The 25641-nt window shown below is 41.4% G+C and overlaps 1 protein-coding gene across 42 annotated transcripts in view; it reads right to left on the reverse strand.

Moving 5' to 3' along the window:
• arvcfb (ARVCF delta catenin family member b) overlaps window positions 1-25641 on the reverse strand; it is a 265441-nt gene that overhangs the window by 52641 nt on the left and 187159 nt on the right. For 24 of the 42 annotated variants that reach the window (XM_078952628.1, XM_078952609.1, XM_023958695.2 and 21 more), the window contains 4 exons: window positions 16178-16361; window positions 3034-3151; window positions 2782-2953; window positions 1793-1810 (listed from right to left, as the gene is read on the reverse strand). In XM_078952628.1, the coding sequence (XP_078808754.1) occupies window positions 1793-1810; window positions 2782-2953; window positions 3034-3151; window positions 16178-16361 (492 nt within the window). The remainder of the gene's footprint in view (window positions 1-1792; window positions 1811-2781; window positions 2954-3033; window positions 3152-16177; window positions 16362-25641) is intronic. The other 18 variants (XM_078952635.1, XM_078952629.1, XM_078952607.1 and 15 more) reach the window with 1 other exon arrangement.

The following is a 25641-nucleotide window of genomic DNA, read 5'->3' on the forward strand; positions in this document are numbered from 1 at the left end:
AAGCAGCAGGGAGGAGGAGGGTGAGGGGTTATTGCAGCTCAGCCAGCTAATGGTCGGCTCACATGGACATGGTTATCCCCACAGGACAGTCCAGACACATGAAGACAAAACTGCCCATTCCTCAGCTAGACTGAGGTCATATTTTCTGTCACTGTGGTCTATTTAAGCATCGGTTATACTCCTTTCTCAATGATATATTTTTTTTTTATTGTTTTGCTTGTACACTATCCTTCAATTCTCTGATAGTTTCTGTCCAAATTACAGTTTTGAAATTGGGAAATATAAAGTTAGGTTTCATTTGTTAATGTTTTCGCATGACGCAAAAAAAAAAAAAGTCTGTAGCTGAAGCATTATTGGAAATGAGCTCAATCAAAAAAATTGAAATATCAGAGATTCTCAATATATTCTGAAAAAAAGTCTAATATCTTAGGTATGAGAGCATGGTTATAACGCCTACAGCTCAAACTCAAGGCCCAGTTTAAAAAAAAAAATAAAATTACAAATAAAAGCATTATTTATGTGAAGCTGCTGTTGTAATTATTCAATGTTTGCAGGTCTGTATGCAGACAACTTGTTGTCATCAAACCATCAGATGGATGCAAGGCTGTGTGCAGAACACGTGTAATACATGTTCTTTTTAGCTCAGTTTTATGTTGTTTTTCTTTATTCACTTGGACAGTTTGATCCTCCATAAATGGAAGAATCGGAAAAATGTAAAAGGATTTATGCTAGAGTAACAAGCAAACATATGTTTTCTATGCAACTGTAATTGTTACTTTAAAAAGTTAGAATGAATAAATAAGGAGTAGTTACATTGATTTTTCATTACATTTAGTTACATGCATACGTTACATTTGGCCCTCTGAGGACAGCCATTATGCTGATGTGGCCCTGGTGAAAACGAGTTTGACACCCCTGGCCTACAGGTATACAGTGTTCCCTCTCTAGTTTTGTTTCATGGATATTTCTTCAGTGAAATTTTGTATACTTTTTCTTTTTAAGAGCACATTGCTTTAAACTGTAAATAAGATTAAACATGCGTACATCTAAAAATGTTTAAAAAAATTAACAAAAAATGCACCAGTTTTCAAGAGTCTCCATTTGTTTTATGGACCGTATTTGTCTTGAAGTTGATTCATGGCTTCTGAACTTAAACATATTTAACCATTAATATCATATTTGATACAGACCTTTCTGAGATTCATTAGGATGATCCAAACTTTCCTTTAAAACCAACTGTATAGAACCTGGTCCATGTTCTCATACATATCAACATATCATAATTGACACCATCCATTTCTCATCAAAGGGTTTAAAAAAACGTCTTAATTCTCATCACTTTGAATTTTCTGTAAAATCTTTGATGCAGTAGGCTTCACAGGGTTAAGGTCTTCTTTACTTTTAGTCCAAATGCCATGCTTCAACGTCAAGACAACGTCACCTAGATGAATGAGAACCAGTGACTGTTTTTGGTAGAGACCTTTGCTTTTTTTCTGTTTATATTGTTTAAGCTGCAGATAGACTGACCAAAAAATACCACCTTGTTTCAAACTGCAAAACACCGATAAAAAACTAGAGAACCTTAGGTTGGGTGGAGTCTAAAATCCCACAGCTACATGTGGATTCAATCAAACGCTACAATTTTCTGAAGTCCTTGGAACTTGAAGTATCTGGAAGTTACTCAAAGCCATTCCTAGCTGCAGCCAGAGGAAAGACAGACAAGACGGAGGAGAGGGAGCTGGAAGCAAAGAGGAAAGCAGCAGCAAGAAGAGTTGAATGGAGGTGCACTCACCTTGATTAAACCATTCCTCTATAGTTAGCCAAGGAAGCAGCAGCAATGCCAAAGGACACAAAGCAAGGAGAGAAGAAGCATGGTGAAAAAAGACGCGGGTCAAGAGGAAGCTGTTCAGAAGCTTAATTGTTTTATTAACTAAACATCATTTTTATAAAAAATAAATAAATAATTAAACATTGATAACTATCCAACTCTAACAGACATATATTTCAAAGGATATTGGCAGTAATTGAGGTAAAAAAATGTTGAGACTAGCCATTCTGGGTGAAAATGTGCAAACATAAATAAAGGCATCAGTTTGCCTCGTTTGTCAGTAACAGACAGACGGTCAGAGGGAAAAACATTGACGCTGCAGAGAGTACACACATTTGCAAACGAGTCACTAAACAGAATAAGTCTTTAAAAGACAATTTTATTCAGCGTGTCACTGAGCAATAAAAGACAACAAATTAAAAATTCTTTCACCTAAAAAAAAAAATCACAGACCTGAGCTGCCATTGCAGCTCAGCAACCTACCTCTATTAGATCATTTAAGAACATTTATTGCGTCATTTAACGTTTCACTACCTGATCCTCTTTGCTTAAAGTCTGAGGCAGCTATAAACTCGTTTCATTACGGCCCGTTTGTAATCGTGCATGTTTGCAGTTCATTAGCGTGTGCACGTTTACACTTGTAAACTCTGTGTGGAACTGACAACTGAGCTGATAAGAGGCTTTGAGGAGCAGTCAGACTACTCCGTGGTCTCTGACTGATGGTTTGTAGGATGATTGAAAAACAGAGTCGTGATTGCTGCACAGCAGCCAAATGACAGCAAAAAGCAACAACAATTAAGGCATTTTTAATCTGTCTACAATCAAAGCACACCTGTCAAGAAAACGGAAGCAGAACTCCAGGCACTGCAGATACTTTTACCTTTTCAAAGCTATTTCTAATGTTAGTGTGTGTTTGATGGTGATTTGAATGCTAAGATGTCTCTCGCTCTCACCTTTGGCTTTCTTGCCTCCAAAGCAGCCAGCGTCATCCTTCTTCTTCCTGTGTGGTCCTGCTGACCCAGGAGCCTGTGGCGCCGATGGGTCCTGGAACCTTTCGGCCCCTGGTACCTCCTTGTGTACGTGGTAGGACAGGTTTCTCATGATACAAACGCAGTTCTCCACCGACTTGGAGAAAGAGGAGTAAAATGTGAGTTGGGACTCTGAGGAGTGCTGGGTAACATTCAAAAAGATGTTGTTTTTTTTACCTTGTTGTCCATATCTTTCTTTCCTACCGCTGACTGAAGAGCGTGAAGCAGGGCGTCCACCAAACCCTCGCATTCCCTTAGTCTGCGACGAGCCTCTGCACCATCTGAACTCACATTCCTGTACAAAATGACAAAATATGAATTATGCAAGAAAAAGCATAATGCATATATGGATCTGTTGGCCAGTACTGACATAGAAAAAACAAAACTGCCTGCTGTGGTGCATTGTGCAGTTTTGCAAGATTTGATTTTGGGTTTTTTGGAAATTATTGCATCTTTTTTAGTAGAAAACTACTATCACTGAAGTACAGCATCATCAAGCATTTCTACAACAAATGGAAGATATAGTTTTGCTCACAGACTGAAACTGACAGGAAGTGACTGCAGATAAGATTGTAAATCATCCATCAGTCAGGAGTGAGATCATTCAACCCTTTTACATCTGAGCTTAATCTCCAGTGTTTACATTTTTTCAATCATCGTAACTTTTCAACCATTTACACAATTAATGTAATTCCAATGGATTTTGAAGCGGTGAAAAGTGGCCTTGCGCTGATATGCAGCTCTTCACAGTAGTGAAAGTTTTTGCGCAATCAATGCAAATGAGCTATTTCTGTCACGGAGAAATTGCGACAATATACGCTTGTAATGTGTTGCATATATCGGTGCAGAACCGACATGAAAAGCCGCTTTCCTCCATGTCAGAATCATATGGTTCATGTTGATCTCGTATTTGGTCAAAAAATTACGGTAGGCCAAACCGCGTTTGTGAATTAGGTGTAACCAGTGCCATCGCCAGTGTTAAAGCTGCTTTTTCCATTCTGTGCTCTTTCACATCTTTGGTTCAGTTGGTTCAGTCAATGATTGAAGGTTCTGCGGTTCGATCCCCAAGACACTTTCTCATCCCTTCCTCCCTACACTGGTGTGTAAATGCGTCTGTAGCTTACCATCACCAAATATGAATGAGGAGAGACTGAATAATGGACACATTGTAAGCGCTTTGAGCACCAGGAAAAGCACATAAAAATCCAGCCCGTTAATACAGTATTATTATTATCTTAGCTGGATATGGGGTCACAGAGTGGCGACCTCACCAAAAACAGATTTATTGGGAGAGACAAACATGTTTGACAGTTGAGACACACCCAAAGGCCCGTCAGTCAAGGGAACACGCCCTTATTTGAGCTCCAGCTATTTGATCTCAAAACAAAATAATTTAAACCCTATTACAGATGTCTTAAATGCAAAAACAGAGACGTCAAAGCTTTTGCAACCATAATGTTGGGCTGTTTCTCATTAGTAATAATAATAAAGGGGGATGTCTTGCTTCCTTAGCAAGTCTCTGATGTTTATCTGGTGAACTAATCTGGCCCTTTTTTTTTATCTAGCGTCAAACAAGTAGTGCCTTGGTGTCAACTGAGACAACTAAATAGCATTTCTCGGGATAATGCACCAAAGTTGCTCTATTTTTGCTTTGTTTTTTTGTCAAAAACAAAAGGATTTCATTAAAGAAATATTCAGAAATGCTATTTTAAGCCTAATATATCTTTATATAAGTCCTCTATCATGAGACAAATGCCACAAGAACATGTTAAAACCAAAACACAGTTAGCTATTCTCTACAGGACACGCAGGCGTTGGACTGCTCAAAGGAACACATATTACCAAGGCCCTGCTACAAGATGGTTTGGTTGTAAACGTGACCCTTGACCTTCACCCTCCCTATTTTCCCCAAAAAGAAAATGCTCTGTAACCAGAGAGCTTTGGGAATAATGTTTTGAAAGTGATGAATATCATTTTCATTTCTGGTGCACAGTGAAATAAATGCCATGGCTCTTACATCAGTCGGGGCCCTGGGCACAGCTCCCACAGTCAAAGCGCGAGGCAGAGATGCTGCTGCGCTCTAACAGTGGCCGTCTGACTGCCTGCAAAAGGCAAGGCTTTAAAGAGGGTTAAAGGATAGCTGGGGCTCCCTGCTCCTCCACCAGGGACTTCATTTATGAGAGCTTCAGACCCAGATAATCCCATTAACTGACCCCCAGTTAGTGCAATGGCAGCCTTGCACAAGTAAGCAAAACTGTCTGGCTTTTAGTGCTGTGTAGACTCATTCTAGCATGACATCCAAAACTGTTATGACCTGACTGTAAAAGAAAAAAAAACCCAAGTGATACTGCAATATCTCAAAAAATTAGAAAATAACTTTGCAAGTGATGCTTGGCTAGCTTGCAAAAAGTATTTCCACCATATGTGGATGAGGCTGTGTTTAAAAGTGTCAAATAAAACTATCTTTGGTCAGGAACAAGCAGATGGTCTCACTCATACATCAACAAACGGTCACCACTTTCACTATAAACAGATCTGAGGGTGCATCCGCCTCAGATTTATGCAACAGGAGTGAACTGGGAGGCCAGCAGAAACACAAGTTTCACTGGAATTCCTTTTATTTGCACAAGTTTGTCGGCAAAAACTAAGGTTGTAGGTAAAAAAAACAGCCTCTGTTAAAACTGACAACAGGGAAAGGTACTTACCAAGCGACAAAATATTTTAGTTTCAAGTCTTTGTGGTTTTCAGATAGTAAGGACTATTGATTTATCCTGTTGTTTTAAGCCTCGAGCTGACTCAAAACATTTTATGTTGGAATTTTGATATAGTTCATCAGTAAAGAGACACGTTTGTCCAATTTCTGCCTTTCCACGTTGCCTCACATGGAATCAGAACAGAATCTAGAAGTTCCTGCCCACAAAAATACAACCCTAAAGCATCAATGACCCGCTGCAATATCATTCCAAATTCTCAACAAAGCACTTAACTCAGGGGTCGGGAACCTATGGCTCGCGAGCCATATATGGCTCTTTTGATGGTCACATGTGGCTCGCAGACAAATCTTTAATTATAGTTTTCTTTTTTTCGTTAGACCATTCCTTCTCGGGCGCGATGCGATGCCAGAGGCGCGCAGTAGTAGCAGTGCTTAGAGAGAGAAATCTGCGCCATCACTATCAGTTACTATTATCTATTATTTCACAGAGTTTGTACCAGCTGGAAACCTGTGAATTGCCGTGCCTAAAACTGCGCGCTCCCGTCTCTGAGAAAGAGCGCGCAGATGCGGGGACGGGATGTGTGAGGGAGAAAGCAGAGGGTGGGGGTGAGGGGTTGTGGGGACAGGCAGCAGGTGAATCGCGCAGGGATTGTAAAAACGTAAAACCCGCTTCCCGTCACTCACTGCAGCGTGTGAGTGTGTGTTTGGCTCCCCGTCTGCATGTGATCAGTCTGTCTCACATCTACAGAACATTCAGACCTACGATGACGTTTGAAGTCTCAACGCCTGAACGAAGCAGAAACTCACCACGTATCAACCAGACTAGACCATCAGCAAAACTACCACGAGAAATACTCATCATTTATTAGCAACAGCATAACGATGTTATTCAAAAGAATCCACAGACTTATTGTACTTTAAAAATGTTGAAATTAAATCAAATGCACACATTCATTTGTATATTTAGTTTTAAACAAATTGTCGCGGACTGAGTTGGATGGCTGTTGGGCCGCGTTAAAAGTTCTGGAGTTCATTGAACGCGTCAAGCAGAGATCTGATTGGCCCTCAGTTCTGTCGCTCAGCCTGTTGTTAGGTAGTTTGGACCAATGGGTTCAGCTGTGGGCCGAATAAGGGAAATGGGAGGGCTGGAGAGGGGAGCAGGGGAATATAAAGTTGGGAGAAGCGCTCTCGTGTCGGCGGGAGAGATTCAGGAGTTGCTGAATTAATTGAACGGCGTTTGTTGCAGTCTGCAGTAATCGGAATAAAGAACTTTAAAAGAGGTTAAGTCTCCGTGCCTCAGTGTGGGGAAGGGACACTACATTATTGTATGGCTCTTTCGAAATTACATTTCAAAATATGTGGCATTTATGGCTCTCTTGGCCAAAAAGGTTCCCGACCCCTGACTTAACTGTTAGACTGAAGTCTCACTCATGGCTTCCAAAGTGTCCAGAAGTGGACTTGGAGGCAGAACCTTTAGCTGTAAGGCTCATCTCTTGCAGAAAAACCTCTCAGCTTGGGATCAAAAACAGACGTCCTATCTACCTTTCAGAAGTCATAAACGTAATGATTTATAAAGTTCATAGACGCTTCTTTAGTCAAGCTGTTTCTCTTTACTCTATGAAATCAAACTATGTGAATTTCTTTAAGTATTTATCTCGCCGCTCTTCTTTTTTATTTTTTATATTACTTTTGTCACCATAAAGTGAGGTCAGGGAACTGAAGTATGGATTTGATATAATGTTTTTGTCTTTTTTGCAGGTTAAGCATTTTTTTAACTAAATATTCCACATTAAGCATAATTGCCCCAAACTAGATTAAAATGTAATGCAAGCAGCTGGATTTACATGTTTTCTCTGTGAAAGTGCCTAACATTATAAACTGGTCATATCGAAAAGAGGTACATCTCCTTAAAGGTACTACGTTTATTTATTTATTTAAGTTTATTTTATACAACTAAATTCTTTCGGGATTTTTTTCTCATTTTGTCTCTCATAGTTGACGTATACATTTGATGAAAATGACCGGAGTGGGATTTTAAAGTTATGTCTATTTCGCATGTTTGACGTTACCTCCCTCAGTGCTGCACATCTGGATGACGGTTTTCAACAGCAACAAATAGGGACGCATTTCATCTTATTAGCATTATGGAAGCATCTAAAAGCCAATTTTTTACTTAATCTTCTTAATTTAAAAAAAAAAAGGAAAATACAAAGAGAACCACTTTGGTAGCAACACTAAGACAAAGTCCAAATATAACTAATCATGAATTTCCACTGATGATTCATTTTATACTCATTTATATATTATCATATATATTATATTTATTTTAAAATACATATTTTACCTAAGCAAATGTAGAACTTGAATTTAACTCAGTCAGATTTTTTACCTGCACTGCAAATATGACAATACTGCAGATATTGTAACTTTACTCCTTACAACAGAGGATGACAGAGTTTTGCTTTTTCAACTGACAATTGTGGATTTGTAGTTTTAAAAGCATTTTTCTGTTTGTCGTGCTCTTACATTCTTTGAGGTCAAAGAAAGAGTCTCTTTTCTTGTCTCTCGGCATCTGTGCAGACACAGGTCTGTCAGTCAGATCTAGATGTGTCGACGGTGTCTCTGCCCACTAACAGTGTGGGTGTGAAGGTCACCCAGAGGAGACAGTGCAGCAATCAGTGAACAAAAGAGCCGGTGGGACAAATGGACTGCAGCACGGCAGATGAGGACAGGGCCGTCCTCCGTCATTGACCTGAGAGGATGACAGAAGTTCTACCTTAACATGGAAGCGTTCTCAGGCTGAGGACCCTCCAGGTGGACTCCTGTGAGCAGATTCTCCTCATGAACAAAGATGAGTTCATTTTACATGGAATAGCTACTGTCAGAAACAGACTTCATTCCATCTTGTGTGGAAGTGAGAGCAAATTAATTTTCACCATGGATCCACACGGTCCTAAAGCTGCCATGGATAAATATGAAGTTTTATTTATAAATGGAATATTTTCCATTTTTATTACACTTTAATTATTTGATGAAATAAATTTTAAACAAATTATTACTTATATTACACTTATCAACCAATTTAAAAAAGGTCATTTAAATGTCCAACTTATTAAACCTTTTAGTTAGGTCATGTTTTCCTTTTCTAACATGGTCTGGCCTGTTTATTTTTAAGATCTAGGGAACAATGTACATGTTGCTTTAGGATTAAGGCTGATTTCAATAAAATCCACAATAGCATGGTCTGGATCAGGGGTCCCCAAATCCAGGCCTCGAGGGCCAGTGTCCTGCTGGTTTTCCAGAAATCTGCCCTGCCTTATTTGCTGCTGATTACCTGGATCGGGTGTGTTTAGCCAATAAAGAGCTTCAAAGGCAGGTTGGTTGGAAAACATGCAGGACACCGGCCCTCGAGGTCTGGATTTGGGGTCCCCTGGTCTAGACCATACAAGCATAGGCTAGTTCTGCTTGCGACTGTTTGAGAAAACTGCGATGAACCTCTGAGTGGTGTTTATACTTTACTAGTGATATGATTGTCTCCAGCCTGTATTTTTTAACATGAAGGAATCTTGATCTTACACTTGCTGCCTCTGTGAACGTGCAGGAACATGAAGGACAAAGGAGGAAGTGGTATGTTCATCCAGTAACAGAGGCGGGGAAAAAAAGTAAATTTAAAAAAACAAGGTGAGTTGTATGATAGTGTTGCAAGATATGAGACATAAAATATATCTTTCCAGTTACGTTTTCAGTTTTTTTATTAAGTTGTCCGCTCTCTCTGTGTCTGTGTGTATAGTTAGGTACTTCCTAACTTCTTCAGTTAAGTTTTCATCATCTGCAGTGTTAAAGATATTTTTGTAGACATAGTTTGATCCGTGATTGCATGCTCAAATCACTCAAAATAAATTCAGGTTGAATGACGCGATTTGCACGGGACTGCACCACTGGAGTACAATTCAAGTCGCGGATGATGTCATCAGCAGGTGCTACATTTTCTCAAAGCGGAATCGCCCCTGTGGCCCTGCGACCGATGCGACCTGAGCGACTACAAAACGCTTTGAAGTATAAACCAGCCCTTCTTAGGTTGTGAGCTCCATAAATGAATGATAACAGAATAATAACTATTGTGTATTTTTAATCATGCCTGCAGCATAAACACTGTATTTAAGCAGACCTATATGACATTAAGAGTCGACCAAAATAAGACTATTCAAGATTGAACGGAAGAGTAAACCGACCTCTGTCGGTGACAGTAGACAGATTCTCCCTGGTTTCAGCATCTCTTTCCATACAGACAACTGTGGGGCTTAGCTATAGTTACCATAGAGACCCAAACTCATCAGCAGCGTCTGAACCTAGGGTCAAAGGAGTGAGAACGGCAGCAAGATTAAGTGATGTGTGACAGAAATGTTGTGATTGAAAATCCAGGGTTTTAAAATATAGATGTACTCTTTGTATAGAATGTAGTAGGAGGGCAGAATTACATCACATCCTTCAACCTTTGGCTTGTTACTGCTTATTGTACAAATTCTATGCCAACAAGATCTCTACATAATTAATTAAAATAATGTGATGAGATATTCAAACGAGCTACTAGGAACTGCCAGCATTAGATAGGTATGCTACAATGCTCGGGATGTCTCCCCGTATCTTTTCAAGTTCCTTTTGAATTTTAACAACAAAAGAACCAAAAATAATGTCATTTAATAAAAATCCAACATTTCAACTATTAACAGACCATGCCTTGCAGTAGAAAAAGTGCACAAGAAGCTCAGTTTGCTACACTCTGATTACTCTGCACATTGGTCTAAGCCAGATACCTGGCATCCTTTCTTAGATGCAAGTTCATCAATGTCTGGGATCAGGCTCTGAGCTGAGGAAAACTTAGTATTGTAGAAGGTCTTTCTTGAAAGCTCTGCTGTCCATCTTTCGTTTGGCCATTTTTGTGGAGGGTGACTTTTTTTCTCATGTGGCTGGAGCATCGTTGTCAATGATTGTCAACAGAAAATAGGAGCGCTTGCCGGTTTCGACTGCGCACCAACATGTTAGCAAAGTATTGTGGGATTTGTTGTATTAGCGTTACAGCATATACTGCGTGTCAGCTCTAATGCACATTTGATATGATCTAGGGGGCCAATTATAATTACACTGCGGGCCAAATTTGGCCCCCTGGCCTGAGTTTGACGTATGTGGTTTAGAGCAACCTTTTTCAACCTTTTTTGAGCCACGGCACACTTTAATCTTGACAAAAATCCCGCGGCACACCAGCATCCAAAAAAATAGAGAAAAAAAAAAAAAAAGAAAAAGCTCAGTCTGTATTGATCTACAGCCGCTCTGCAATCTCACATGCATTTTTGTGATAATTGTTGCAGAAAACGCTGGAAGCTGCAGCTCTTTTTTCTAAAAGATGTATTAAAAATTAAGTCAAAAGATTCAAAAACTGTTTGATGTGTGTTCGTTGTTTTAAGACGTTAAGAGGAGAGACTCATTGTGCGCTGAGACAGTCACTTTACTGCATCATGGGAGATGTAGTGCCCGTAATCCGCCGAACGCAGAAAGACCAGCGTCTTTGAGCTTCATGGTTTTGTTCACTTGTTCCAGTCTGATACCAGATTCTGTGGAAAGCTACACCGCTAAAGACGAGCTTTAGCTGGTATTTTTGTTAGAACAGAGAGACTTTTTTGCGCTAAATCGAAACAAGGAAGTGAATACTTTAACCCCTTCTGATTGGTCAGACTGATGACATGTGATTAAGCCTTCAAGAATGATTGGTGGAGACAGTTAAAGGGGCGGGACTTTTCCTTACACAGTTATAGCTGCAGCTAAATCGCGGTATCCTGTTATTCTTATCAAAATGTCTTTAATAGAATCATATAAACACAAAGAAAAAATAATTTTATAATATTTCATATTCTTAACTTCTCAGTGTTTTATCAGGGCCTGTTTGGATGAACAAAGAGCTGATTTCCTGGAGATGGTACTTGCTTTTAGATCAGTTAATGAGGGCAATTTCTCATGGCACACTTGACCATATCCCACGGCACACTAGTGTGCCGCGGCACACTGGTTGAAAAACACTGGTTTAGAGCATCAAATGAAGTGCAACAAGAACACAGCTGAACATCTTGTCGCTACCCGGTCTCTAACGGCTACGCAATCTGTCCTTGCATGCACAAAAATGCATCTACTTCCACTAAAGCATTTTATGGTCCTTGGATTTTAATAAAAAAGTTCATTTTAATGTTTACAAAAAAAATGAATGAAAAAAAGAAATGTTACAGATCAGGACTGCACAATTCTTAACGCGCATGTGCAAAATCAGACCCCCCAGCTGGGTCTACCCAATCCGTATCGCGCTTCTGCAAATGTTTTCTTCTTCTTCTTCTTCTATTCCATTTGAAAGCAGTTTATTCCCCAATGTATGAGGATACCGCCACTTTATGTACTCAGTTAACACAGACACGTTATTAATGATTAATTTGGCTGGAAAAGCGGATGCAAGAGCCCGCTGGAATCTCCTCAGAGTAAAATGCCCTTAGTTCTTCTCATTTCCTGTTGCCAACATAAAAAATGAAAACAATCAAATGGAGAGAATGACTGCAAGCTGTGTGGCTCTCATCATATCACTCATTTTCAGTGTAATGACAACAATGACTACACAGTGTTGTTTTTAGGCAAAGTTCTTTTACTTGTCGGAGCTGTAATTCAGTCGGGGAAAGCTCTGTGCTGTTGAGGAAAACTTACATTTGTGTACACACAGAGTTACATGTTGTTTAAATGTATCAGACAGTAGGAAAGGAGGCAAAAACTGTCGGGAAATGCTACCGGAAGCTGATCTTTTTAAATATATTATTGTTTGTTTTTTTACTAATGAATTACAGGTTTTATGATCTTGGAACAAACAACGTATTAAAAATGTAAAAATTACGGGAGCTAATCTAATTCAAATTACTTAACTGTCACAATGTTGGCAACAGCAGGAAGTGACGCAAGATTTGCACACGCAGGGAACGGATTCCGTAGCCTTTACAGATCAGGTAGTGACACATCAAGTATTTTAGGCTTTTTATCTCAAAGGAAAATATAAGTAGTCCACGGTTCACTTTTGACCGAAACTATATATCTACAGTAATAAAAAGAATAACCACACAGCCCTGACTTCTGCTTTTTTGGCTTGATGCTTGGCTTGATGCTTTTTTGGCTTGATGATTTTCCAAATTCTATAATCAACAAGATCCTCTCTAGGTAAAATAATGTAATGAGATATTCAAGCGAGCAAATATCTCATGTAGCAAACAGGACTCATTATAGTATAAGGGAAGATGCTTTTCTTGATGAATATGGTGATTCATGTCTAAAGGTTAATCTAAGTGTTTATTTAGCGGCCGCAGAAAAAATTAGCAAAGAAGGGCGGAGTGACAAAGCCATTCAATTTTAAAATTGAGTAATTTTAACAAAGTGGTTTAAATCAGTCAAATCACAGTTACTTTAAATTCTCCAATCCTGGTATTTAAAATACACATTTAATGGACTTGTCATTGTGCATTAAGAATTTACGCTGAGTTTTTAATTTACCCCCACTTAAGCCTTTAAGTCTGAGGCTGGTTTGATTGGCCGCTGATTCAGTGGCATGTTGGTAACATAATAGAGGAACAAGGGACGGCTAATAATGGTACCTCCAAAAATATAAGAGTAGCAAACCTCTCTTTGTACGTTTACTGCAAGTCATAAATACTTTCATGATGTCACGGACAAAAGTCATCCCATAATCCCGCTGTGAACACACCAACATACCTTCGAGACAGGAGGAAAAGCATCTGCTGGATCATATATCAATAACGTACCTAGAGGCTGACATCTGACCTTGGCCCACAGTCAGAGAGCAATCTCAAATGCATCACACCTGTGTCCTTCCACACCTGCTATATGTTTGTAGAAGCAAAGGCTATTTAAGTTAGACTGTTTCTGCTATATTCAAAACCCTGCCTGTTGTACACTTTAGAGGAACTCAAACAAAAATCAATCTGAAATCAATGGGAGATTTGGCAGCTAAACTACATCTCCGTTCCAATTTCTCTCTTTCTTCTTTGAAGTATTTTGTTTAATGACCCACTTCAATGAAAATTAAAATGGTGTTTTTAACAAGCTGGCATTGTGGCCTTTTTCTAATGATGGAGGACATATATAAAGAAAAGTAAGCTTAAATGTGTATTTCTGAGTATTTCTTTATTCAAATTGTTTGAAAAAGATTGTATTTGTTACGCAAAACATACGCTGGGCAACCCACAAGATCCTTGCTTCAAGCACCAAGCAACAAAGAGAGGAAGGGGGGCGGGGTTGTTCTGTACCAAACAGTCCCGCCCATAACTCAGAGGTGAATTTCTCATAAAGAAACAACACAGGGGTTTTTTTTTGGCAAAAAAACAGCATAGTCATAATAAAAAGACCACTGGGAATACTATGAAAATAGATCAAAAGATAAATGGAGAAGGGCTTTAAATAATTCTGTCTGACAAAGCTTTAAAACAAACGTTTTCCCTAAAATAACACAATTTTGAGTTTATTTTCATTACCTTTGGGTAACAATTTTTAATATTAACTTCTTGTTATAAAAGATGTACCATTTTTTGTTATCTGTCAATAGATAGATGTAAAAATGTTAAACTGACTTTAAATCTTAAATCTGGTTACTTATCTCTCAATTGTTCGGAGACTATAGCCAGTGGCGGTTTTTGAATGGGCGATGTGGGCGGTCGCCCAGGGCGGCACTACATTGGGGGCGGCATTTGCCGTGCCCGATGCGTTGCACATAATATGCTACTATATTCAAAGAGGAAGCTTTGAGCTTTTAATTTTAAATTGCTTCAGCTGCCGACACTTTACGCTTTTATTTTGACACATCAGACTCTTAAGAATGTCTTCATCCTATTTCCTCTTCACACTTATGGTGCAAAAAAAAAAAAAAGATGAAATAACTCATGAAACAACGTAAAACAGGCACATGAAAAGGAATTAGGCAGAACAAACACCCATGCTCAACCCAATTTCGACAAAAGCAGGCAATGGGGATTATTTCCCACAATTCCTTGCTCCGACACAGCAGACCCGATGCGCACGTGACCACCGCCCTCTGCTGCAAGACGCTTGCGGCCACACCTCTTTGCGGTAGTCTTTGGAACATAACAAGTCAAAAAACTCGAGAGGGGGGCGCAACTCGCCGGTGGCTGGCTGAATCACACTAACAGGTGATTGGGAGTCTTTTTCTATCTGACAATCAACTCTGGGCCGCAGCTGCGCCTCCCGTCATAGAGACGGAGCCGCGTGTGTCAGAGGGAAGGGAAGGGTGAGGGGTGGTGGGCGCAGACCATTTTTTATGGATTGAGTTTTTTTGGAGGATTTCTACTGTTGGTGTTGCACAAATTTAGGGAAATGCCAAATATTTTTGGAGTAATCCCACTGATGAGTTCTATGATTTAGTCTTTAATGTTTTATAAGACCTAAACATATTAATCACAATAAGTTTTTTTTAGATCTAATCCCTCTGATATGTTTCACAAAGACACACACAGGACGTCACACATTAAGAAATTATTACTAAAAATGAAGCAGGAGTCCAGCTCTAAAAAAAAATGCTCTAAAAAATGATAAAAGAGCAAAAAAAAAAACGGAATTATTTGATTTGTAATTTCTTATTAATATTTCCAGGCTTTCTTTGTTTTGTTCTGCAGCATGTTCATATTTGTATAATTTTGACAGAATATATTTCTATGGAGAGCAAAATATTACAAGTTATTTAAGGTTTAACTTGAGTTATTCTAGATTAATGTTCCTGTTTTTATTCATATTTATGTTCAAAAAGTTCAGTTTAAAAGGTTTAAAAGTTTAGCTTTAGTGTGTTCAGTAAATGTTTATCTTCTTCGGCCCAAAGCGAGTTTTTAACTTAGGCCCCTGTGTGACTGAGTTTGACCCCCCTGTAATACGAGTCTAGAAAATTCATGCATTTTTTGTGTAAAATGGCTAAATAGAAGATACGGAACACAACAGGATGTTGTCAAATTTTCTATGTCTGCGGGGAGGGGATGGGGGGGGGGGGGGGTTACTCGCCCGGAGAGTAAGATAGTGTTGAACCGCCACTGACTATAGCTGAAACGCATGCAGGACGATTCTTTTCAAGAAAAACACAGGCTGGATTACACCACATGCTGGTATCAGACACAACAACCCTTCCTTTGTTTTTATCCCTGAGCATGACTCTCTAAGACCGTGTAGTTGTTGTATTTTGTAGCCGCATCCCAGAGAAACATCTTCTAAAAATTACAAAATTCAGCATTGCAAAAAAAAAAAAAAAGCACTGTTTCAGTTTTACCCCTTCCCTTTTGGAGCTAATCATTAAAGATGAGGAAGTGGAAGTAAATCAAGGCAAAATCAACCGACTCCCATCCTAAAGAGCCCTCGAAACATTTAATTTAACTGACTGAGTTAAAGTTAGGGCTGATAAAAAATAAAATACAGCATAGTTTTTCGTCAATATTAGGCTATTAGAAGGATACAGAAGATAAAATTGAACCTCGATTTCCCGAGGACAAATTATGTAGAAATGTGGTGAAACTCCACCTGAGGCAGCCGGATGTGTTTTTGAACACCGTGGTCCACTCTGCATCCCGTGGCTTGGAGTCCTCGTTGGGTTCATGCTCCCAACCCGAGTGAGGAATTATGACCTCGTTGGTCATGGTCTGCAAGCCATGGTTGATGATCACCATCTTCAGGGGCTCGTAGGACGACAGATTCCACAGCGTACCTGAAAGAGAGAAGAAGACCACGAAAATGAAGACACACGTAGACAGGAAGGACTGGTAGTATGAATATACCAGACAATCAAGCTACTAGTATTTGACAGGTAAACACAAGTAAACGGTATGCAAAGAAAATCCAAGCAGGAAACATATTTGTTAAATTAAACAGCAACAACACTGGTGTAAGCTGCCTCTGGCAAGTTCTGTCTTGGTTCTCTACAACCACACACACTGATGATTAATAAAAATTTGGACTTTATCCCTGTGACTTGTTTTATTTTTTTTGCTTTAAAAATCACATTTCAAAATGTTTCATAGAAACAATAAAAATAATAAAAAATTTGAATACCAATCCACTGATTCAGTTTGAGATTTTGGATAAAACCTGAACAACTGTGATATTAAAATAACCATTATACTTGGATATGGACATTCAAAGTCACAGTTAAACACTCTTCTAAATTTAAATACACTGGACTACAACTATTCAACAAAGTAATTGTTAACCAAGGCTAGTTTAATGAAAATGAAAATGAATTATTCACATAACCAGAACTCTATCAAACCATATTTAGACGGTTTTTCTTTCACCCTTTAAAGCTATTTGTATGAATAAAAAACAAAGAACTGTTTGATACGTTTTTGCAAAAGAAAAGAAAAAGACTGATCATGGTGATTATAACATTACATTTTATAAAGAGGGAGATAAATAAATTGAATGTTAAAGTTAATACGTTAAAAGCTCTTCTTAAAGAAATTGCAGATTGCAGAGAGGCAAAAGGATTTTGCACAATTAAAATAAAACAAAACAATGCAATAAATAAATAAAAGATCTAAGAGCTAAAAACACAAAAATAAGGTGATGCAGCTATCAAAGCAGCCTTTAGCGTAGGAATATTACTAGTTCCATGGATTCACTTGTGTGCGTTTGCAATACGAGGTCAAAGCTTTCCATTATGCAGAGGAAAACAAAGACCTCTGGGAATTATGAACTCACCTTCACCTGAATGACTCAAGACACTGAAACTCACATAAAAGCTAAAGCTTTCTACAGGCAGAAAACAATTCTCAGACTCCTCCAAAAAACTATGATTTGTTTAGTAAAAGGAGTCGTATTGACATGCTGGTCTAACAGATCCCACACATTTACACCAGGAAGCTTTGCTCAACACAGGGGCTCTAATCGCTGCATAGCTGTGCTGTCATGTTGATCTCTAGAATCCTTTCATGTGAAATAGAACCTGTGCGCCATCCCTGATCTACAAATGCTCAGCATTTAAGCATTTTAAACGTTAGTCTGGAGTCTGGGAGTAATTAAGGAAAGTATCAGAAACCCTGCATGAATCCAATTAAAAAAAAACATTCTCTTTTGTGTGTGTGTGTGTATGTATGTGTGTGTCTGTGCGTGAATGCATGAATGCATGAATGCCTGAATGCGTGCGTGCGTGCGTGCGTGCGTGCGTGCGTGCGTGCGTGCGTGCGTGCGTGCAAGCGTGATCCCTAGTATCATTGAAAAAAAAACACCCAAGCAGACTGCTTGTTTATAGAACATCACAATTTCTTTAACATCCGTCCGAGATGAGTAATAGTGACAACAAATGATTAGAATCCCAGTCTAACATGTTGCTTTTGGAGTTTTTATTGTGTTCTTGTACTATTTTTCCGATGATGAAGGACATATATTTGTAAAATAAAGCTTAACATTGCATTTTTGAGTATCTCTTTATTTAAATCATTGTGAATCAGGAACAGACAAAGAGTGCCGTCTGAAGAAGAGCTTACTTGTGACGTAAATTCACTGGGCGGACCACACGCTCCCTGCACTTCTAAAAAGTAATTGATTACTTTACTAAGTAACAGGATCAAAATTGTAATTAAATTACTTTACTCATTATCTTTTTGAAAAAATAATTTACTACTCATTTTGCTTTATTTCACAAAGAACTATTTAATCCCTCCATGTTCATTTTTGCTGACTTTAGGTTTTCCGTTACAATGAGTTGTACCTGTGTCTTTCTCTACATCTGCCTTATGTGCACAGTTCTGCACTGCTGCAAGTCTACGGAACCACCCTCCACCCCCCTCTCTCTGCAGAGTGCATTGAGCGCTAACTGGTATTGACCAGAGACGGACTCTCGTGCAGCTTACAGAGAAGAAAAAGAAAGAAAAGGTGAATTAATATAGAAAGAACGACTCCCAGGAAGGAGCCGGCTCTTGTCTTTCACACCAAAGAGCCGGCTTGAGAGTTGTTTCATTTGCCACCGCCACATCAGTACACGTCTCTCCTCTGCTGCTTGTCAGGCAAGAGAGGACTCCTTGCAGCATCTCTTTTCGTCTCATCTTTACGCCAGTTTGGAAAGCAGCGTGACAGCAGCAATGAGGGCATGTCTGTGCTTTAACCGATCCCAAATCTGCACATGTATGTGTGCGCGTATGTGCCAGTAACTCTGTTTTTATTTTAATTTGAAATTAACCACAGTTTCACTTCATTTATTATTCATTCATTCATTCATTCATTCATTCATCTTCTTCCGTTTATCCCTTTCGGGGTCACAGGGCTGCCTGAGCCTATCCCAGCCACTTATGGGCGAAGGCAGGGGACACCATGGACAGGTCACCAGTCTGTCACACGGTTCGCTTCATTTAACCAAGAGAAAATGTAAAAGCCTACAAAACCTAAGTAATGAAGTAACAATGGTTTCTATAGTCTAGTCATTGCAATTAATTACCAAAATTTGAACTGTAATTTGTTACGTACCTCCATTACTGACAAAAGTAGTTAGCTTTCAGTAATTCACTACTTTGTAATCTGTTACCCCCAACACTGCTGGAGTAGCATCATGGTCATTCACAATGGAGGGGGGCATATTTAAAGGTGCTTCTATGTATTTTCAGCATTTGACAAAAAGTAAAAAGCGCATTAAGACATCTTTTTCATTCATTTATTTGAAATGCCTCACTATGAAATTAATGATATGTGATGTCTTTATTAATGCAGATTATTATGAGTCTTCCTGCTTCCTCATTATCGTGATTTATGCTCAATGGCCCACTTCCAACACAGCTGGAAATGTATTTGTGTTTACAGAACACACCAGAAAAGGATGTGTCTCAAACTTTTGTTTCAGACAAACAAAAGTCGCACAAAACATCCGCAATACGCATAAGAATTCAGAGTTGACACTTTCTTTTCCCCTGGGTAGTGCATTCTTTCGTCAAGAGTTTCAGAGTTAATGCCTCCAGGACCAGTGGAATCAGTCACCTCCATATCGATCATGTAAGGCAGACAGAAGGAAACCGCTTGTCTGCCCTGTGACAAAAACAACACGCACACCTCCCACTGACAGTTTTTTTTTTCTTATTTAAAATGACAGGAAACTGCAGAAGTAATGATCTCCATCCCACATCCTGCCACAGTTTCATGCAGGTTACTCTGGATCAGATCTGGTCCATTTGGGCTTCTTTGTTAGTCTGTCAGAGCTGTGCATGTCAAGGATGTCCCGCTGTCTCACAGGCCTGAGGCAGAAAGCGAGCAGCTGAGATGTCAAATGGCTCACTTCACACCTGATATGAACTTACACCTGTATCCCTGCTGTTATCTGATGTCATTAAAACCTAATCTTTAAGAAGAATCAGGAATTTATCCAGCAGATCATGCACTTTGGCTAAAAGAGGCACTTTAACTAGCATTTTTTTTTCAGAGGGACGCTTTTTAATGTGCAGCAATGGGTTTAAATATGAGCAGTTTCATTCTAACTCCACACAAACCAACTTTCACATACAGACTCAGAAGACTTTCTGACTAAATAAAAGCCGTTTTACAACCGAATATCCCCGATGGAAATCTTTACCTCCAAGTTTGTTTCAGAGACATTCAAAAGTTGCAGAAAAACATAAACAGAAAGCTTGATTGCACTAATTTTCCAAACTTCACAATGATCCTTTAGAGTAAAACATACCTCTGTCAAAAATGTAAGCATATATTTCATTTTGTCTTTTCAAGCATCAAACAAAAAACAATAATAAACAATGACCTAAACTATTTAACTATGACAAACATAAAATATGCATCAATAAACATTTTGATGAACAGTGACAAAAATATGAAAGGTCATATATAAAATTAAGCTTAGATTGCTTTATCAAACTTGTATTTTTACATGGTGGTTGTTTTTAATCACAAAGTAAAAACTTTCTCACTTTTAAATCAAAGCAGACATGAGACTGAATATGAGCAGAGATAAAGTTAGAACTGTATATTTGACCCTCCATTGCTCTTCCTTTAATAAAACCCAAAAGAGACTAATTTAATTTCATCAAAGATGGTGGCACAGTTTAGAAAAAGGGAAAAGGCGAAAAAAGATGACAAACAGAATTCTGTTTAATCAATTTTCTCTGTTCTCACGCTCAAACACTCCCTGCTTCTGTAAAAATGGGTTTGAGCTATCTGCTTCTGCACCCAAATCCTCTGCTGTTTGGTTGAAGATACTGTGTTCCAGTTTAAGACTTGTTGCTTCACTATTCCTGAGCGGCCTTAGTCAAACTTCGGCCCTTCTTGTTGTTACTCGTATGATTCCCTCAACAATCTCTGCACACATCAATGCTTTTGCCTCCTGGGTGAGTTTTTCTTTAAAGACCCACTCTAATCACCTTTAGATCCATTCTAAAAACGTTCCCAATGTTTTTTTTTAGTATGATTATGCTGTTTTTAACCAAAATCTAAAAACCTGTGTCATTTGCTAGGACATAGTTTCTGCAGAGTGGCAGACAGTTCTGAGCAAGACTGTAAAACCATCCCCACTTCCCATCATCCATCAGTTATGTGGCCTCCAGCTCGCTAAAAGCCCAACAAAAAGAGTTGTATTTATTTGTTCAGAGCAATTCACTGAGCCGTATAGGACTGTCACTCTGTACCTTAAACCCAGGAGCTCATGCTTCCTCCGAGAGATCCTGCAGCGCGATTTAAGCGTTGAGCACGCCGCGTTAGTCCAACAGCAGCGGCGCGTTTTGAGCGTCGCTTCTTCCAAAAAAGGCCAGTTTTATTCATCCGGATGACAATTCTTCTCCGCGATTATATTCTTCGGCCTATCCAGCCACTTCTGAGTCAGCTGATGCCATTTCTCCATGCAGGGACACAAACTTCGGTCATAGGATTCAAGAACCGCTGGAACTAGCTGTTGGAAGCCAACAGGCCGGCATGCTCTTCATCTCCTCCCTTCCTCAGAAACTTGTGCAGCACCTCAATCAGTCCATGTGAAACCACAAACATTGAATTTTTTTTCTCTAGCTTTTTAAAGAGCTCTACAAATCTGCTGATCAATCCACATTTTAACAGAGGAAATTGCTACAGGGAAAAGCCCAGAGCAATAGAGAAGAATAGTTACTGTGAACTGTACATAGATCTAAAAATATAAAAGTCTTTTCTGTCTGCCTGTCTGAGGTGGTAACAGTTTTTGCAGGGATTCTTTCAAGTCACCCGCCTCCCCTTGCAGAAAACAGGGCTCTTTGTGGTTTTTCGGGGATGGCAATAACTCTCACAGAAAACTCCTAAAGACATAAACTAAGAAAAAGAGCGCACATTCAAACCCTCCAATTATATTTAATTGTAGAAAAACACGGCCAATTCCAGCCCCGTGGCTGAGGATGTAAGCTGAGCTTGCATTGTGACAGGCATGTTTTCAACACTAGCGGCAGGGCAGCGGCAACGACCGCCCAAAACCGGAGAGGCAGTAAACCAACAATAAAGAGAAATCCCGGAGAGTCTAGATAATGAATGAAGGAAAAAAAGAAAACCTCTAAACGTGGGAGGGTTGAATAATGAGTCAGAGAGGGGAGAAAGCTTCCTTCTGCCCCATCCTCCTCGTCTGCAGGGCTATTTTTAGCTACAGTAGAAAGCAACACTGCTGTAAATGCAATTATTTCTGTAGAGGCAGAGTCATCGCTCACTGCAACATCTCTGTCACAGCAGGGGGGCTCGTGCACAACAGCTGGACCAGCCCAGGCTTTTGAGTGACTTAAGTGTTGAAAACACAACTTAATTTCAAGAGTTTCCCCTTCTAAATGGTACCAACAAACATCTTCTCTTAAAATGTGTGGTTTATGGTTTCATAACTCTCCTATGGCACTTGTAGTTACTTAAAAAAAATTACTTTCCTGGATGCCACACTGCTATGTGAGCTGACAAACGTTGACTTTTATTACACAAGGAAACAAAGCTATTAAAACAATCATTATCTCTCTTTAAAGACCCACTCCGGTCATCTTTTGACGTATTATTGTAAAGTGTTCCCAGTAGTCTCTTAACTATGACTATGCCAATTCTAGCCAAAAATCCCCAAAACCTGTGCATTTTTTCAACAACATCATTTCAATAGAGAGACAGAAGTTCATTAGAAATTTGCCTCTGGGTTGTGGGCGGAAGCGTCTCCCTTTCCCTTCCTGTTTCAAATAAAATATTTTTCAAACGTCACTCTTTTGTCTGCTCCTGATTCACAATGATTTGAGTAAAGAAATACTAAGAAATGCACTCCTGTCCAGGCTCTCTGGCAGCAGGTATGTGCCGATTTATCAGTCTGGCTTAAGGTTTCAATCACTGCCTCACCGTCACTTTGTGTGCTTGGTGACATGAGTGCCATCGATATAGAAGAAGGATTAGCATCTATCATTTTCATAACTCTTTGTATTGCCAAAAAAACTATTTTAATAAATTGGAAAAACAAGAAAAATATAAACATAAGTCAACACAGAAATCTGCTGTTTGATCATATCAGCTTGGAAAAAATGTCAGCCCAAAGCTCAGGCAACTTTGAAAGAATTCAGTCTCTCTGGTCTCCTGTGGTTGACTCCATGACTTAGGGGGTGGAGGGCTTGGTCGTCGCTGCTCCTTGCCCTTCTGCCGTGGTTTGGGGTGGGGGTCGGGGCCTCCGGTGCCTGGCGGGGGCGGTGGGGGGCTCCGTTGTTCGGGGGGTCGGGTCCGGTGCCTGGGTGGGGCGGGCTGGGGCGCTGCGTGGTCCTCTGGGCTTGGGTGTGGGGGTGCGTGGTGGGGGGGTGGGGTGGTGGTCTGGCTTGGCTTGGGGGGGTGGTCCCTTTGACTGTGCTGGGGGGGGTTGGCGGGGGGCCCTGCTCGGGTGGGGGGGGCCCAGCGGCGCCGGATGGGCTGCCCATCTGCACCTGGGGCTGGGATCGGCCCTTCCCTGGCTCTGGGACGGGACGGGACAACCCTCTCGGGGCCCCCGGTCGCTCTGGGTGTCACCCGCTTCGGCTGCGGGGTCTGGGGTGGGGTGGGGTGGGGGGCTTGTCGGCCCTGTCCTGTGGGGGGGCGTTCTGGGGGGGAGGGGGGGCCCATTATTAGTACGGGTCGGGGGGGCTAACGGGTCGGGGTCTCCGCTGATGCAATCAGTGGTTGCCTCGGCCGGTTGGCCTCCTCGGTCCCGTCGAGGCCTGACCAGAGCTCTTCTAGGGCCGGCATCTGGGGGTGGGGGCCTGGGCTTGCTCCGGGGGGGGCGACGCTTTCTGGCTCCTCTCTCTCTGTGTGGGGTGGGTGGTGCCGGGCCTGGGGTGTCAGCGCCTCCGGGGGTGGGGCCCCTGGGCTGGGTGGCCCTGGCCCCTTTGCTGGGGGTGGGCTGGGGGACGGCTGTTTGACCACCGGGGGACAGTCTACCAGCTGTCCCCAACTTACCCCCTTCCTTATATAACCTCATATTAGGGTGAGGGGGTGGGGGGTCTAGCCTGCGATGCGCCTTGGGGGGGGGCTACTTGGGAGTGGCCCCCCTCCTTTGGTTGCCGTATGGAGTGGGCCCCCCCTCTTTCGGTTTTATTTGCACCTTATGGGACCTGGGTCCATCTGTCCCCTACCCCTTCCCTGGTGGGGGGTGCGGGCCCCTTGGCGATGGCGGCCGTGTCCCTTGGGTGCCGGCTCCCTGGGCCCGGCGGTGCTCTCTCCGCGCGGTGGGGGGGTTCATATTACACCTGAGCCGGGGGTGTTCGTGTCCCTGGGGGGTGGGTCCTGGTCCTTGCCCCTGGGCGCTGGGCCCCGCCAAACTTCCAACATGGCCGAGCCTGGTCGGGCCATATTTATAACACCCCTTCTGGGCCGCCCTTTTTTCCCCGGGGTTCCCCCCTCCTGGGCGGGGGCGGCGGGCCCCTGCCTTGCTCCTACCTGGACCAACCGTGGGCCGGGTGGGTGGCTGCCTGGAGTGCGGAGCGGGTCTCCCTTGGGGGGTCCTGGCTCGTACCTGGGGTCGGGGCGGGGGGATGCCCGGAACTCCTGGGTGGTGGTGGGGTGCTCGTCTGGGGCTGTGGGCGTCCCTCTCCGGTGGGGCCCTGCGTTGGGCTCTTCCGGCGCGGCGGGGGGCTGCTTTCCTGGCTGGGCTGGGGCGGCGCTCTCTTTCCCTCTGCGCCTCCCTGCTCTCTGGCTCTGGGGGCCTCGCGGCGGTCCTGCTGGCCCTGGCCTGGGTGGCGGTCTTGGTCGCCCGGGGGGCGGTTGTTCCCTGCCTGTTCCCGTGTGGCGTTGGGGGAATTCCGGCTGCCGCTGCTGCTGCGGCGGGGGTCTGGGTGTGGGGGTGGCTGGGCGCTCCTCCTCCTTCTTTTCACATTCCACCATCCATTTTAGAAGAACATAAATACTCACTTGAGCACAGGTGTTAGCTCACCTTTGCACTAATAGTTTGCATGATTGAATGAATGAAAGATTTCACACTAGTTGGTTTTAAGGCATAGGTATGCGTTCGTGAACACTATCTGTTTTGTGTGCATGTTGACATGTGGACATTTTTGCGGCGAGCAGGTGTGTTGATAATATTTGAGTGTGTGTGAACAGGCCCCGTCCTTTCTGTACTACATTTGAACCGTACCGTAACGATAAACAACCAGTAAACCTGTCTGCTCTATGCTGCTTCATGGTCTTACCCCCCTTCCCCTCCTATTATCACCCTCCTACCCCCCCCCCTCTCTCTAACGTCCTTCCGTCTTTCCTTTTCCGTCCGGTCCAACACCAAAGATTTTCAAACATGATTGAAATTAATAAAGTTTGGCCTCAATTACAAAAGGGGTTTATTCAGACATACCTTTGGTTTGTCTGAAGATGAATAACCCCTCTTGTTAAAATAAAATATGTCCAACACAAGAGGCCCTCAGCTCTCATCTGTTTGCCTAGCTGTTGGACAGGACAAGTTAAAAAAAAAAAAAAAAAAAAAATACTAAGAAATATAATTTTACGTGATTATGTCCTTCATTATCAGAGAAATGCCACAAGAACAATTTTAAAATACCAAAAACACACTTTTC

This window comes from Oryzias latipes, chromosome 9 (assembly GCF_053564925.1).
Source record: "Oryzias latipes strain Hd-rR chromosome 9, Olatipes_Hd-rR_3.1".
Lineage (NCBI taxonomy): Eukaryota > Metazoa > Chordata > Actinopteri > Beloniformes > Adrianichthyidae > Oryzias > Oryzias latipes.